The sequence below is a fragment of the Schistosoma mansoni genome, chromosome 1 (assembly GCF_000237925.1).
Source record: "Schistosoma mansoni strain Puerto Rico chromosome 1, complete genome".
Classification (NCBI taxonomy): Eukaryota; Metazoa; Platyhelminthes; class Trematoda; order Strigeidida; family Schistosomatidae; genus Schistosoma; species Schistosoma mansoni.
In genome coordinates, this window is record NC_031495.1 from 42,017,771 (window position 1) to 42,035,487 (window position 17,717).

The following is a 17,717-nucleotide window of genomic DNA, read 5'->3' on the forward strand; positions in this document are numbered from 1 at the left end:
ATATTAACGCGCACACTCTCGCACATTATCTGAAACAAACATCATAAAAATCCGTCCAGTGGTTTCGGAGATACAACGATTTTCATAGAACGGCTGTTCGGATTCAGATGATTCTTGTTTTATATTAACGCGCACACTCTCGCAAATAATCTGAAACAAACATCATAAAAATCCGTCCAGTGGTTTCGGAGATACAACGATTTTCATAGAACGGCTGGTCGGATTCAGATGATTCTTGTTTTATATTAACGCGCACACTCTCGCAACATAATCTGAAACAAACATCATAAAAATCCGTCCAGTGGTTTCGGAGATACAACGATTTTCATAGAACGGCTGGTCGGATTGAGATGACTCATGATTTCAGCTATATACAATTCTAAATAAGGTATGAACATTTTGACAGATTTATGAAATATCTTATTTTCAACAGCTACTAGTGACAATACTACACTTGTTAAACCATGACTATTTACTTTTCATAATGAATGTCTCAATTAGTTAAAATATTTTGGCTCTAGTTTTCTTGGTGAAGATAATCATTTGGAATATCGTTCATTGCTATATAACATCTGAAAAACTGTAGGTACTCTCAAAGTACCAGACAGTTTTCACTATTTAACAGTGATCTTGTTAGCTTCACATGATTTCTGAGTGTAGGTCTCTGAATCATGAAGTGAGAATGATCTAGACACGGTATAAACCCATCAGTTAACCATATTCTCATAACTCTACTCAGGTTGTGTGAAAACATTATTTTTATAATTCGAACTACTTATTTAATAAATAGTAGGCATATATGTTATCGAAAAGCTTTATACTGCTTCATACAAAAAGGCAGATGAATATGAACAACAAATTGTGTAAGTCGTTATATAAAGTTGATGGTGTTTTACTGTTGATCCGATAAAATAACCTAATTCCTATGCCATAATGCAACAGTCTTTAATCTTAGACCCAATCATCTATGTTCTCTGTCATACAAATAATTAAAACCGAACACAACAATAAATAGGGAAAACATTTGAAATTTTTATCGTAAGTCACTTTTAATTCATTTTTCTATTGGTCGTCTGAATTTTCCCGTTTATGTTTTGGAATGTAATTGATCAGCCTCTTATTAGCAAACGTATGTCCTGTGCAGATTACCTTGATATTGCCTTGAGTCACAAGCATTCTGAGCAGAAACGGATAAGGGCTAGGAGTGGAATCCATGGAGCGCGTTTCGTCCTACTTGGGACTCGCCAGATGGATATACCTTCACCCGAGAGTTAGTGAATACTCTGAGACTCACGTTTGAATCGAATGTCACTGGGACTGAGTACCGAAGTTGACATCAACTCTGGGGCGCAGATAAATCCAGATGACGAATCCTATATAGGACGAAAAGTACGTCCTGGACTCTCCTTCTAGCCACCATCCATCTCTAAATTTTAACTTTGTTTCCCTGCAAATCAACGATATCAAAGGAATAAAGTACTTCACAGACATTGAAGTTCTCCCTATTAAAATCCCCGAAATTTACGTTTTTTTCTATTCTGGTTAATTTAAACCTAAATACTTTGAATAGTACTTGTTGACATAGAGATTATTAGAGTGTACATAAATACACGTTACAAATATTAAAATTTAATTCTTTTACAGAAAACTAGACTAATCATTAAAAATAATGAGTCACTTCTGTAACCATATTAAAAATTGCTTTTGTCCTCAGTGAATATTAATTAACTGTCAGAATAATTTGACAAACTAGACTATTTTTATAGTGCATAAAAAACACTAATAATTATGAAGAATTCCAGTTAGAATGTTGTTATGACTGAAGTAAAAATTTTGAACTTTAACTGTTGACCACGGCACAATTATGAACCACATTATTTTTCAACAGTGAATCTATCCGGAAGCCGTTATATGGAAATTTTTCAAGTAAGAGCTGGATGATTACAACAATTTCATTGTAAATTATTGCTTTTAGAAGATAAATTACCATCAGTAATATGGAAAATATCAAGTCACAGTTATTTTATCAGAAAAAGTAATCGTTTACTAAAGAATGATCCATATCATATAGACTAGTCTACCGTATGGATATACTTATAGTAATCAGGTTTAATTTGTTGCCGACATGATCTGTGATTTGATATCCTAATGCATATAATTTAAAGTTAGGCAATTTTAACAGTCGTCAGAAAGCTTTTAAAATCAACTTGCTGGATATAATTGTGATTTCAACTTTCAATAAAGTATAGAGCGAAAAACTGATCAATTTCATTGTACAACATTTTGACAGATTTTCGGAAGCAATTAAATTAATTTCTACTTAAGTGAATATGCTTTTTTATTTTCAGTCTGTTGATCATCAGTCACCAACCGTATGTTTGTTGATATGTCTAAAATTCAAAAATATTTTTTGCAATCTGTTACGTCACATAAGGACAAATTTGTTATCTGTTCCATGTTACATCATAATGTCGTTTTAATATTCTACACGTGGTTTATTGATTTAATTTTGTATTATTACATCCGATTGATAGTAACTATTAACTGCATTCAACAATCGTAGAAATGCTTCAATGTTCATAAATATCTTTAATGCTTTCAAACTAACTATAAGGAAAATTTCAAACTTTACTCTCGTATGATTTTGAGATGGTGGAGAAGATTTGTAGCTCAGGTGGGTGATTTTGATGTAGGTTTGTTCTCTGAGCTGGATGGTTTGGTCGTGGAGCTTTCATCGTCCTTCTGAACGACAAACCCGAAGTTTGTCCACAAACTTTACTCTGCAATAAAATATGTATCGTTCTATCATCGAACATATAGTGTCACTGAATCCTCAACATTATATGAGCTATTTCAGAAACATTATTCATCAAAACTTGAAGAAATATCTACATAGAATTTGAACAACAAAAGTCCATTGTAATTAGCAAGTACTAATCACCTTATCAGGAAATAAATGAATCAATTATACCATAAACGAAAACAGAAATCCTTAAAATTGTTACTATCTAATATTCATTTTATAGATTTTGAAATCTTAGTAAGGTGTTTTTTCAAGTGATGGATAGTAAGCAAGCATAGAATGTGAAAAGTGTTAGGTCACTCAAAAAGTAAATACAATTCCCACATTTTTAACATCTATTTAAACATTATCAGATTACTATAGTTATATATTTATATTATAAAGTAACATGATTATTTGAAACTTACACAAATGATCCAATGTTAACTGAATGACTGATCGATTTTTCATTTTGAAACTGTTCATTATATTCTGAGTTATTGTTAGGAAAAGGTATTTCGATATTGGTTTCAACGTTGCTAATTGATTCACAGAATTTTTTCGTTAAATTTTTATTTGGTTTTGAATAAAATGGATTATTTGATTTTTGTGAACTACGAGATCTTGGTGAAGTTGGTAATTCTGTTCCAATGATAGTCTGGAAATACAGAAACATGATACTTGAATAAATTTTAGTGACTTAATGAATGAATATTTTTGATTATAGTATTTGACTTCTTGAAGTGAAAGCTGATCAAGCTTACTTGAACCATATATATAACTAAACACTGTTTCTCAAAAAATACCATGCAATTTAGTCAATCGATTTAATAATAACTCAAAATGAACTGACTGTACATTTCTGTTATCGGATGACAGGTAAATGACCGAGGGAAATTATATTTATGCAAGTATTCATTAGTAAAAATAATCCATCAAATAATTCTTAAAGCCTTTAATTATTTGAACACATGATTACATGGCATTGATTAACTTGGAAGAATTAGTACGACAATTTAGTTTCAGAGACAGGTATCTACCTCAGACAATGGATGAATGGTTACGCAGCCATTCATGGATCGGTGGAAGTTAGACATGAACACCATTGGATGCCGGCCTACTCAGTGGTCTACAAGTTAAGCGTTCGCATGCGAGGTTGAAAGTCCTGGGTTCGAGTCCCACATGCGGGATCATGGACGCGCACTATCAAGGAGTCCCATAGTAGGACGAAAAGGCCGTTCACTGCTTCCAGGTTTTCAACGGTGCTCTAGCTTACATCGACTTATGACTTCAACTAGTGGAATTACTACAATCTCCACAAACCCAATTCTGATCATAATTTAGTTTCAAACAAATTTATTTCCTTTCATGTTTTGATAAAATCAAATAGTAATTTTATTTGAAAGTAAAATTATTATCGATACTTCCGTAGTTTTTGACGAATAGTATACTTAAATACACACTTTAACATAATCTCATGAAACTTGGATATTCAGTGAGAATATTGGTATGGTAGATAATCGTCATGAATAGAAGAAAATTAACTGCACTGTAGATAAAATGTTAGTTAAGTCTACTTGTGTTTAAATACTATGATAGTCTTATGTAAAAAGATTTTTCTACAGCCATTGATATTTGTCTTGATATCAAAAATACTTTTTTTAGTTTATGCATCACAAGTAGAGATAACTAGCTATAGATGTGGACCACTTTTAAGGCGCTAGTTTACATTTGACAGATAAAAATGAAACCAACTTTTATATATCACTGGTTACAAAACTCGTATTACTTGTATGTTTTTTAAATTTTTTTAACCACGGTTCCGTTTCGGGTAGATTCACTCTTGTATAGAGGTACAATAATTTTATATTCAGCTGAGGTGAGAACATTCTAAATTTCTGTAGTTCAGATGTCAGTAATATGAATTACATTTTCTGAATTCTATGTATAGTACTTTCATAGGAGTTGCTGCTTTCAAACCTAAGACGAGGTATTTCCATTTATTGGAATGGTAGAGCTAATACTTAGAAAAATCTTGTGTAATAATCACTTCATTACATAGATTATCTACAATTTAACTGCGATTTTAAGGATCATTTGTTGTTGTCGGATTATTTATAAAACCTCAGTCAGTTTGAAGCTACTTGAAGTCTTCGATCCTACAATTATTCACTGTCATAATCTATTAATTTATTCGAGTTTTCATAGTGACGCTCATAGACTACATCGCTGCCATGACTTTCAAATCTTATGATTTCCGTTGAAGCCATAACGTAAACCGCTGATCAAATATTTTTGTCTATTAATTAAAAACTCAGGATCTTTTATTTGTTCACAACTGAAACCTTGCCAACTAATAATATAAACAGGGACCTATTTCGGTTTTCCGTATATTTTCAAAATTATTATTCCAATTTCTATTTTTCTGAAATGTTGTACTTACATAAATAATAAAGTGATAATTTAATTTTCGTTAACTTACCTTGACAGGTCTCTGTCTTATAGGTTTCACTGAAGCTTTCGGGATTTCAAGTGATTTACGAGAATTTGAACTAATGCTACGATTTTTTGAAAAGGATTGTGGATTAAGCTGGAGATTAGATATTTCCGAAGTACGGTTAGATTCACAGTTTTTTGAGTGTTTGTGATTCAGAACTGATACTTCAGTTTCTGAAGATGATGTAACCAACATATCAACAGAATTTCTTGTATCTTTCAAAATATTATTTTCTATCACTTGAGTTTGATTTTTTTCAGTGTTATATTCACTAGTATGTAGTTCTTGTTTTTGGTCTCCATGTAAAAAAGAAATTGTAGTTGGTACATAATCAGATGATTTGATTAATGTTAAATTTGATAATTCTGAATTTACTTCAGAACTTTTACTCAACATTTGTACTGAAGGAATTAATTTCAGACATTCAAGTTTATCCAACGGAACAGTATCATAAGCATGACAATTATGCCTAGTCGATGTAGCTTTTGGAATTCTTGTTTCATATTGACATCCATTCAAATTGAATGGTTGTAAATTAGTTTGTGATGAGTTGTTTTTAACAGATGATCGGTGAAAACTGTATGTTAAATAAAATAAATATAAATATAATATAAATTTAGTCTACTGATATTATAAGCAGACTAACGATATTATTCAATGTCAAATAGATTTTGGTCTGATGAAAAAAGAATGTTCCATAGTATATATGAAAATCTGTTGCATATTATTCTTAAATTCCTCGACAGAATACAGTTTGTTGATGTTTTCAATTATAAGATCCACTACAAGTCAAAAATCTCAAAAAATCTCAAAAATATTTATAACTGAGGGTACTAAACTTACGACATACTTTGATGTACAACTTTAATTTAATTTTAACGTACTAGTTCGTATCTCGAACAGCTTGAAGTTCTGTGAATCCTGAAGTTCTTTAAGAAGTTAGTATCACTGGTAATCAGTTTTCAGATTAGCTTAAAACCAAAAATTTTCATATGTTCTTGTATGTCACCGAAAGTATAACTAGTTAAAACCGTTAAGTGACTGATTGCAGTTGCTTATTGTTCTTTTTTGTATCGTAAACTTGAAATCAAAGAATCAATTAAACATCACTTTAACTAAGCGTTACACTTCAAACGAGTTTGCTGATAAACACCGATTAAAATCTCATTGGAAATGAAGAAAATTTATTAACGGGAAGACCCCGAGTTCTTTCTTCATAGTGGTCTTAAATAGAAAATATACGATTTGAGTCATAAAATAATCTTACTCAGTGAACTCGAATATGTTCCAGTAATCTCTTAAGTAAATTTAAATAAAATAAATACTACTAATGTGAGAGAAAGGTTCTCAGTAAATTTATCAGCTCATAACCATAAAACAATTCAGTAAAAAAGCGAAGATGGATGGTGGCTAGCAGTGGTACTTGGTTCGAGTCCCAAAGTGAACATCAACTCTGAGATGCAGTTACATCCAGCTGAAGAATCCCAAATAGGACGAAATGCGTGTTCTGGATTCTACTGCTAGCCACCATCCATCTTTGCTTATAAAGCTTGTGACTTAAGACAATATAGAGGCAATCTGCACAGGATGCACATATGCCAACAAAGAGACTGATCAATTGTAGTCCCAAACAACAATGGGAAGATACAAACAAACAACACCAAGTGAATTCAGTAAATGTTCAGAACAACCAACTCGAATTATATATAAACCAGTAATTTTCAAGAAATTGATTTTAAAAATGTATTAGATAAAAAATTGTCTTAACAAGTCTGATTTTTTGGATCTTATTTTAGTCACGTTATAAAATTTGCTGCTAATAATTAATAAATCAAAAACTTAACCCACTTTAAAGGACACTAGTGTAATTTGAAAGGAAAGTTCCTATAAATTATTATTGTTGACTACATTACAATCGGATTGAGACCTGTATATTAAAATTTACGTTTACGGAATTTACCTAACTGAAGTTATTTTCCATCTTCAGGTAATATCCAGATATTTTTCAGGAAATCAAGATAATTAGGTAAACCTAAATGCCGTATTCAAGCCAATGTAATTGTGAGCTGCTACTGGATCTAGGCTAATGACTAGTTTGGATGGGTTTTTTTTGAATCAGTGAACCATTTACATTAAAATTAGTCTTCTAATCAAAGAATTCTTAGGTTTAATTTATAAAACATTTCTAAGATATCAGTTCACCAATACATCTAAATTTTTAATTCAGTGTAAGCAATCTAAGTTATCAGTCAGTGTACTCAACTATCAATAACACCATTTCTGTTATTAAAATGACAGTACAGAACAACAGCCAACAAGTGAATTGAAAAAAGAACTTGGTTATTGTTAGCACTTCAGAATTACATTGAAATAAAGCGAATATTATATTGATTAATTATAATACTGATTTAAAAATCAAAATAATATTGAACAAAAGTCATACTGAGTAAAATCACGATCAAGTATTTTTATACAATTCTAACAATTATCAATGGGATCACTCAATAAGATCAGTTAGATATCGTTCCATATACAATACATCTTATATTTAAAGTTTGGCTTTAATTAGACTTCCTTTTGACATCATTCTCTGTATCAATATCAAATGTATAATCCAATAAGTTTTGATTGATAAACTTATACAACAACGATTTAGTTTTATCATAATTTTTTTTCGAAACATACGTTATATACCATATGATATAAGAATTTAGAATAGTAATGTGAAGACAAGTGGATACTATCAATCATTTGATCCATATATGCAAAATAATAAGAACCTTTTTGATAAGAATGTTAGCAGTTTTTCGTTGAGAAACCGTGAAAGATTCCATGAAATTAATTGATTTCAGCAGTTATTGATTACTTTAAGATGTTTTACAATCGATATGTACTAGCCATTTTAATAATGAATCCGTATAATTTCAAATGAGGATTTTCAAATGATGTTTAAACACATATAATAATCAATAGAAATATATCGATCCTACGTTTCCTATTGACGGGAATCGTAGTGTAGACCAGTGGATGTGTACACCAAGGAAACCTAGAAGAGGAGCTGCTAAACGAAAAAAAAATTAAAAACACAACTACCAGATTCAGTTGGAATGAAAGTCTAAACACAAATACTTTAGGAATACTTTGAAATGCTTCAAAAATGCATAACCTTATTGTCTCCTGTTAGTAATGATTTCAACAGTTAAATAAGTATTTGAATTTTACCTTTGCTGTGTATTTTGATTGAATTCCCTGAGTTCAGAATTTAAACTTGAACTACGACTAATAAAACCTGGTTGTGCACTGGATAAATTCGGAAAGTCACTGAAATGAGAATCATTTGATAACACAGTATCTCGTTTTGTATTTTGTTTGGAAAATGATAAACTAGTTGATGTTCCTGACTTATCCACACCCATATATGATGCACGAACAAATAAAGCAGCTCTTCCTAACGTGGGAGTTCTTGGGCGACGAAGAAGCACGGTAGATTTTGAGGCAACAGGAGTTGATGGATATACTTTTTCGCATGTTGAAGAAGATTCTATGTTTCTGTCACTGGATGTTTCTGAAAACCTATCTGATGGTGTAACACTAGAACTTCTCTGTCCACATTTAGGTGGTCGAATCATCACATTAGTAGAGATGTCATTCTTGTAGCTACTTTCTTCAGGATTATCGCATTCCTTCGAACACACTGTTGAATATTTCGTTTCATTGGAATCAAATATATCTGATTTTTCTTGTTCAGGCCATTGCAAACTCATTTTGACCGTTGATGGAAGGTAGGTTAAGCTTCACAAAAATATCAACAAAATAAAAAGTCAAGATGCACTGAGTAGTATAAATTCGATGAACACAATACTTGTCATCTTACTATTTTTATGTCAAAATTTTCATAGAAATGCCCTTGTTAAAATGTCGACTAAAGTTCCATAAATAAGTTGTTCGTAACTGATGTAAGATTAGTAGTTTTAAGATTACTCTTTCAGTGTCCTGTGGGCTTTAAAGTTATTGGCTAGTATCAATTAAAGGTTCGAATCTCGCGAGGTGGGATCATGGATGCGTACTGTTGAGGAGTCCCACAATAGGGCAAAACGGCCGTCGAGTGCCTCCAGGTTTTTCATGGTGGTCTAGCTTCAATTGACTCATGATCTCAACTATTAAAATTACTATAATATCCACCAAAAATCCCTTCTGACATTAATTCTCATATTATTGAAACTTTGTTACTAGGATCGGTATGTCCAAGTTTTTGTCACATAATATCCAAAGCTCGGTTATTGAATCATAAGAATTATGCTGTGAGAGAAAGAAATAATGATTTGTTTAATCAGTATTCCTATTATAGTTTAAAGTGAATCAAACAATTCTAGAGGTTTTTATTTCGTCCAACATAACTGTATGTCATTCTTGTTTGGATTTGAAAATTATGACACATTAATTTAAATACATACCTAGATATAACCTAATTACAAACTTTTATATAAATTCTGTATAGTGCCAATGTATTTAATCTGAGCCATGTTGGTAGATGCAGATTACCTGGTTGGGGTCCGCGTAACCATCGTAACCAATGGTTGGAGACTCTGGGTGACATGGCTCAGAATCGATCACAATGGTGTAGATGTATACACTCTTTGTCTTCCCTTAAACCTTAAGATTAAAATTGCTTCATAACGTTCTTCCTTCCTATACTATATCCTTATAAACAACCTATCTTTTATATACTGCCACCACTAAATTAACTACTTCTATGAATCCGGTGTTCATGTTGTTATGCTAACGAGGTATGACAACTTGGACCGATGTATATACGTGCCTGGTCCTACGTTGTAGCTGACTGACTGATTTAATCTGTGATTAAAGGGTATATTAACATTTGATTAAAATTGTTTTAAGGATCGTTAAACATCTGAAATCTTCATTGAATCCGAATTTTAACTACGAAGTCGGATCATAATTCACATTCATTTATGAGTTCCAATTACTAATGAAGTTATGAATTTGCAACAAATTTAGTAAAACATTATGTTTTAAAGCTTCGTTGAACTATTGTAAATTAAATTCGCCTGGAAGTTTGTTGTGTAGGTCTTAAATCACAGGAAACGATCAAGTATATTGTTAACATTGGGATCATTATTGTCAATTGTGGTACCGCTAATCTTGACACACTAGTCGATTATGTTATCCACTATTCATTACAACTCAACTAACATTTTTTTCAGATAACGTTTGTGAAGAATGATAAAGCTTATGTATTTTTCTATGAACGGAGCTTGGATTGTTTTTATTTCCAGTTGGCTAATGTCTTCCAAGCATCAAACAACAGTCAAAAAGTCAATAATTAATTGAATTTTTTAAAAACTGCTTGAAATTTTACTATTTCTTAGTGTATTGAACTCGTCAGTATCCTATTTAAAAACACCTGTGGTATCATCACGAAGGAATCAGTATTGATATGTTCCTAATAATAGTTTCTCCAAATATGTGTTCATGCAAGGATCATAAACGAAGTATAAGCAGTTTAAACACTTACTTTTGATCGACTGAACCTTCTAAAGCAAGATACTTGACGAAATGTGAGTGTTTATCCGAAACATTTCTTAGTGCATCAAATGGGGATATTTCGTTACTAAGTAAGTCTGCCTTTTGCTTTTTTGATTTGTTTGTAAACCCAATCCTGAAGAAACGCTATAGGATGGTAAAACGTAAAGAAATCAAGAGAACAGATTACTAGTCAGTCGTAAATCTTATGAACTTTTTAACCTTCAATAATTCAACTTCAAATAAAATCTTTTAGTTGAGATGTGATATTTAAGGACTTAATTTTGCTACACAACAGATGAAAACATCATGAAATGAAGGGTTTTCAAATGGTTTTGATTTAGCGAATGAACCTCATCTGTTCATCAAAAATTTACGCTCCAGAATTAGTAAGACGATGATCAACAAAACGTCTGTTTAAGGAATCAGTTCATTACAAAAGAAATACTGATGTTGAAACCAGTAAAGCCAATTCAACTTCCATATTTTATTCTTCTAATTTATGAACATTTTACAAGTGTTTACTGACTCATTTAAAAAGAATTTCATTGCTATCCAGGTATATTTAATGAAATTGGGAGATTAATATGTATTAGGAGTGGTATGTATTTCTTTGCTGGTATTATTCAAAACTAACTCCGACCGTAGCTCTTCTAAGGTTACTGCCACTCCCAAGCCCGGGTAAAGGAAGATGGTTCAGCATCAGGTCACCGACCCCATCCCATAGAAAACAACCTTGCTAAAAAGACGCTAACTAGAAGAAACAAATTAAACTACTTAAACCCTATTCTCCAAGTTGAAGAATCTTCATTCAGAAGAACTATGACGCCTGGTAGTGAAAGCCGAGGCTCTTTGGAAATCACGGGACCGGCGCACCTCCTGATAACCAGAGTAACAACTAAAATAAGCTCATGAAATGTCCAGACAATGTGCGAGACCGGGAGGACCAGCCAAATAGCTAATAAATCGGAAATTAGTTGAGAATGGTAAATCATATCGCAATAGACAACTGGTCAAATGAAATGATAGTCCATAAATAATTCCTAGCAGTTACCACTCATTCATTCTTCTTTAGGACATAACAGATACATATTTTCGATCGAGGGTAAGCGAATCAGTCATATAGTCAATATTTATGTCAAATGTTTAATAGTACGTAACCAATACTCAGCAAACAATTTGAAATTTGTGTATTTCTTAGTTCGGATCCAATTTTATCCAGAGAATTGCAATGTAATCACTAGTTTAAGTGACTCGATATCGTGTAAACTATATCTTCATATTCGATAATTGGAGCCATTCAAAAGAGAACACTGGTTTCATGTTTTATGACACTCGATGTTATTCTCTTACGGTCCGTGAAAGCTTACGAACAACGTCACAAAGTACCAAGATTTGGGATGTCACCAGTCATAACTAAGACAGTGACGTTGAATGATGTAGGTCAGAATCTCATAGGAAGCATGAAGATTACAGGTACAACGTGTTGACGAATGCTAGAATGAAGCTAGATATGCTATAAATTTTGACATTTTTCATAGAAATATTGGAAAGATATACTATGGTAGTTCTACACCAAGACTTAACTTGAGTAAATTAAAGATAATTAAAAAGTAACACGTTCCTTAATCAATACTTTAGTATGGATTTTATTATCTGTCAATTAATAATTTGTATGAATTTTCCTAAAGCTATGGTTAGTATCTGAAATTCACTAATATATAGTCAGATTTAAAAAAACTATCAGTTTTCATACAGTAAAAATGTGACAGTTCTCAATAAAATAAAATGAATTAAACGAAGAAAATTTTCTTTTCGACGAAACCATTCACCTAAGTTGTACATTCGTATTTTTAGTCGCACGGTAAATATATATCTGTAGAAGGATGGAAAAACTTGCGTCATAAAGTGATTCGAGACTCTTATATTATCAAATGAGGTTAAGCAATAATCAAGGGGTAATAGAAGAATATAAGGATAAATATTGTTTACGGATCAGAATTATGAAAGATGATTGTCTACTTGACGGATAAATATAAAGAAAAACGAAAACAGGCATATATTTAATATTTGCATAGTTGAAAGCATCAGTCAATTGAAGCTAGATCACCCCCATTGGAAAACCCTGGAAGCACTGCTTGACGGCCGTTTCGTCCTATTGGGGCACTCCTCAGCAGTGAGCATCCACGATCCCAACTCACGGGATTCGAACCCAGGACCTACCACTCTCGCGCGCGAGCATTTAACCGATAGACCACTGAGCCGGCATCCCACGCTGTTAATGTCTAACTTCAACCAATCCACTAAACTGAGCAACCATTCACCAGTGTCTTCAGTGAGTTGATATCTCCCAACAGACCTTGTTGAACTCCAACTCTCGCGAGGCGGGATCGTGGATGCGCACTGCTGAGGCGTCCCACAGTAGAACGAAACGTCCGTCAAGCAGTACTTCCATGTTTTCCATGGTGGTCTAGCTTCAATTGACTCATGCCTTGAACGATGCAAATACTAAAAATTTCCACAAAAACCCTTCTGATATATTTAATATACAAATAACAATACGAATGTACAGCTTAAGTAAATGATTTCGTCGAGAAAAAAAAGCTTTCTTCATTGAATTCTCTTTATTTCTATTTAATGATAAAATGAGTTATTTTAATTTCTCTGAAGAGTTCTTAACAACTTTACATGTTTAAGTATCAATTATATTGTTTTAATGATTCAAATGTAATTGTCACTAAATAATTTCTTACAAAATCCAAAAATTGGGAACTTCGATATTATGAATGAATAATATGAGCATTTAGGTGGGAAAAAAGTTGTCAAACTGTCATTTCATTGTTCTTTGAAGATCAGAAGTTTTGTCATTCAGTAATAAACTTTCAGGGCTACTTCTGATCACTCTGACGATAGAACAGATTTGTTGGATAGAAATTCACTAGTCCCTTAGATGAGTTTGAATTTATTTGACGGTATGAATAATTATGAACAAGTGAAGGATTTAACTTTTGCTCCCTGATATATTGGTCAGTGACTTGACATAATATTTGTAATGTGAATGGAGTTGAATTCGAAGGCGTCAAACTGTTTCGCCTCCGGTACTTAGGAGGAATCGCACTATTTATTGATTACTTTAAATATGTTAATTATATCCGCTTCGCTAACTCTTTATAATAGATGAACCCTAACTAAATACTGGTTTGGTCGTTGAGATTTCTAATTTAATAACGATAATACCTCATCGATCATTGAAACACTGTGTAATAAATTATTGTGGAATATTCAATCTCTTTTCAATGTCAGTTTTATGATGGTAACCTATTTTGCAGACAGAAATTGTTTTTATTAATATTTGATTCACTGTACACATTTTTAGATATATTAATCAGAGTACGGACTGCAGATAATCTAAAATAGTAGTAAAAATGCTTTAATTAGTCATCAGATTTTATGGTTTGTATAGAAATCTTGCAGAAAATAGATGAATTTAGTGAAATATTTCCATGAAGTATCAAGGACCAGTCAGGTTTCCTAATTCTGTTACTTAGCCTGTCTTGAGTTCAAACGGAGCATCATCCATAATTTACAATTTCCAATTAGAAATATTTAAACCCATCATACTTTGGAGTGTAATGACAAGAGCACTTGTAAGAGAGTTATATAAAAACAGTTACGCGGAAAATCACAATTATTAAATTAGCCCCAGAAAGCCGTCCATTATTTGAAAAAAGTAACTCCTATGTTCGCGTGTAGCCTTCAATCAAAGTATGGATGTTAAAGTGCTAGTGACTGGAAAAAGAACAATTAATGACATGTTGGACAGTACTGATAAAAGCAAAAAATAGGCTTCTATCTTCGGCCCTTTCTGTTTGTAAACACAATGTTAGCTCCTCATTTTCAGAAGGTCAAAGGAGTAGAAAGACCACATTAACCCACTACCGCTTTATAAATTATTATTCAAGATGGCTAGTTAGATGGGAAAATTAATTTATTAAAGGTTCATAATTGTATCATCCAGTGAACCTAGAGCATAAAATCCTTGGAAGCTCAGAATTTATGAGTTTGTTCCCATTCATTTATTAAGTATGAGCAAAAATAATGTTTATTATTAAGCTTATTTACAGGACTTCCCTACCAATCTTATGTACGAATCATTTATGTTTTCCTATTTTCTTTCTAATGACCTTCACGCTCACATAGTTGTATTCATAATGACTCACTTTACGGTCATGCAATATAATCGTAAACATAACTTTGGTCTATAATAATATTACCATTAGTTTCTGTTCTGTTTTAATATAGTCCATTGTTATATTGTATATGAATCATTATCTTTTTTAGTAAGTGTAAGACAAATTGTATTCCCTATCTTCTAGGCCCATACAAATAAATGAATTTAAGGTGGGGTGTTTACGGGCATTATCTGTTTCAATGTCAGTTCTCAATAAAAACATTTGGTCTTAGTAAACAAACACGTGCCTAAGTTTTAAGCATTACTGTTACCGACGAAATGGTCCTCTGGATATTTATTTAGTTTGTAGGCGGTATTCCTCATTGACCAACTTCAACTGGAATACCGTCGATTACCAGGGAATGTTTATCAGCTGGTTCATCCTTGTATTGGGATTGCTAAGTTGTGTTTATCCACGACTCTAGCATCAGTCGAACCCAGGAACCTCGGCCTCTTTGAGGGGGTTTAACCGTTAGACCACTAGATTGGCATTCAATGATACACATTTTCATATTCAATAGATTAGTGGTATTGCACAGTGATTATCCAGTGATGTTAGTAACTACTGTTTCACCTCAGACGCGTCCGAACTCCACAGGTCATGACTTGTAAATCGAACTTCAGAAAATCCCCTTGGAACAAGTCCTCGGTCAGGTCTTGATTAACACTGTTCTGGAGTCCCACATTACGATAAAATAGCAGTCTATTGCTAGCTGATCTGCAAAGGTTTCCCCAACTAGAATCCATCTGTGGTGAATCCTAACAATATTTTTATTCCTTTCGTACCCACACTACTATCCCGTCAATTATATTTGTTCGAATTTTTGAACAACATGATTCCAGTCCATTTTTTTGAAAATTCTGAAAAAGCCGCGTCCACTTGCTCCACTTTATTTTGGAGACGGATCATATGATAAAAATGAATATATTACTTTCGAAAAAGTATATTAGAATCTAAAACCAAATTAACATAGAGCTGACTCTGAAACTACTTTCAATGATGTATTTTTTTCTCCATTGTGTTATGGCTCTTAAAAATTATGCTGCCTCATGAAACTTGATTCTGATGGAGCTCCCTAAGTGATATGAATATTTACACTACGAGTAATAGGGTTAATATTAACAATGAATAGTTTAAACTGAATTTATGATTGAACTAACTTTTGAAATTTCAAACTTGTACAAACTTGCATTTCCCAGTTAAACACATTTTATAAAGATTACTGTCAAATCCATCCTGTTACTTAAATCCAAGTTTGTGTGTAGGCTTATCCTGTGGTTAAGTTTTAGAAAAATTAACTTTTCGTGAATAAATTTGTTTCATTATAAATAATGATCTTATCAGCTGTCGTAAACTTATATATATGTATATATGTACCTAATAATCATAACAACTCAATACGTATGTAGATGGTTAACATGTTTTTCTAGTTAGTATTTCAGTCAATTAACTTCCTTATCTATGTTTATCTATAGTCGATCGGTTATGATTAATGGTCTATTCAACATACTGGTTCTGATAAGAATCATATGAATGGTGTGACAAACTTTTAAGGACGTGAAGGTGGTAATAATAATAATAACAATAATCCATATTATCTATAATATGTATTTATGGTGTTTATGAATATTTAATTTGTTTTTCCTTAAAGTTTACATTTAAATTAATAATTATCCCTTTTCTCTTATTACTGTACTGTCCAAAAATCATATTTAACGAAATAAAAGACAAAATATGAATTTTATTTCATATAATAACTATAATAATCATAGTTAGCAGAGATGGATAGTGGCTAGCAGTGGAATCCAGGACGCGCGTTTCGTCCTATTTGGGACTCGTCAGCTGGATGTACCTGCCACTATCCATCTCTGCTAACCATGCTTGTGAATTAAGGTATATCGAGGCAATACGCACAGTATGCACATATGCCAAATAGAGACTGACCAGATGCAGTCCTAACAAAATCGATGGGAAGATCCAAACAAGTAATACGAAGTGAATTTATAATAATCATAGTTTACTTTTTATTGAAAGTGTGATTTTATACATTTCTGTTATATTAATCATAAAAAGAAGAAAATAAATTCATTTGTTGATATAAACATTGTGAAGAATTTGAAAGTAAAGATAGATAGTGGCTAGCTGTGGAATTCAGGATGTGAGTTTCGTCCCTATTTGGGACTCGTTAAACTTCACCCTATTGCACAAGCAAGTGGCCATCAAGACTCAGTAGCTGAGTGGATAACACTATGGCGTTTGAAGCGAAAGGTATTGGGTTCGAGTAACAGAGTGAACATCAACTCTGAGATACAGGTATATCCAGCTGATGAGTCCCAAATAGGACGAAATGCGCGTCCTGGATTCCACTGCTAGCCACTATTCATCTTTGCTTACAATGCTTGCGAAATAAGGCTATATTGAGACAATACATACAGTATGAACATACGCTAATAAGAGACTGACCAGTTGCAGTTCTAAACATCAATGGGAAGATTCAAACAAGTAATTCTAAGTGAATTGTGAACAATTGTTTCTTAAAAACTTTATTTATTAAGGAATTTCGTGTGACAATTTTTTAGCAGATGGACGATTTAAATTATTAAAGATTTTTGTATTGATTCTTTTAAGCATGAGGTTTAGGAGATAAGTGAATTTTATTGAA

General features: G+C 32.4%; 1 protein-coding gene across 1 annotated transcript in view; it reads right to left on the minus strand.

The window, feature by feature from the left end:
- Window positions 1-17,717, minus strand: part of Smp_144590 (putative synaptic ras gtpase activating protein, syngap) — a gene marked incomplete at both ends in the record, with an annotated part of 107,451 nt that overhangs the window by 83,803 nt on the left and 5,931 nt on the right. The window contains 4 exons of the mRNA XM_018794473.1: window positions 3,211-3,440; window positions 5,265-5,856; window positions 8,502-9,071; window positions 10,816-10,970. Of these exons, the coding sequence (XP_018648883.1) occupies window positions 3,211-3,440; window positions 5,265-5,856; window positions 8,502-9,071; window positions 10,816-10,970 (1,547 nt within the window). The remainder of the gene's footprint in view (window positions 1-3,210; window positions 3,441-5,264; window positions 5,857-8,501; window positions 9,072-10,815; window positions 10,971-17,717) is intronic.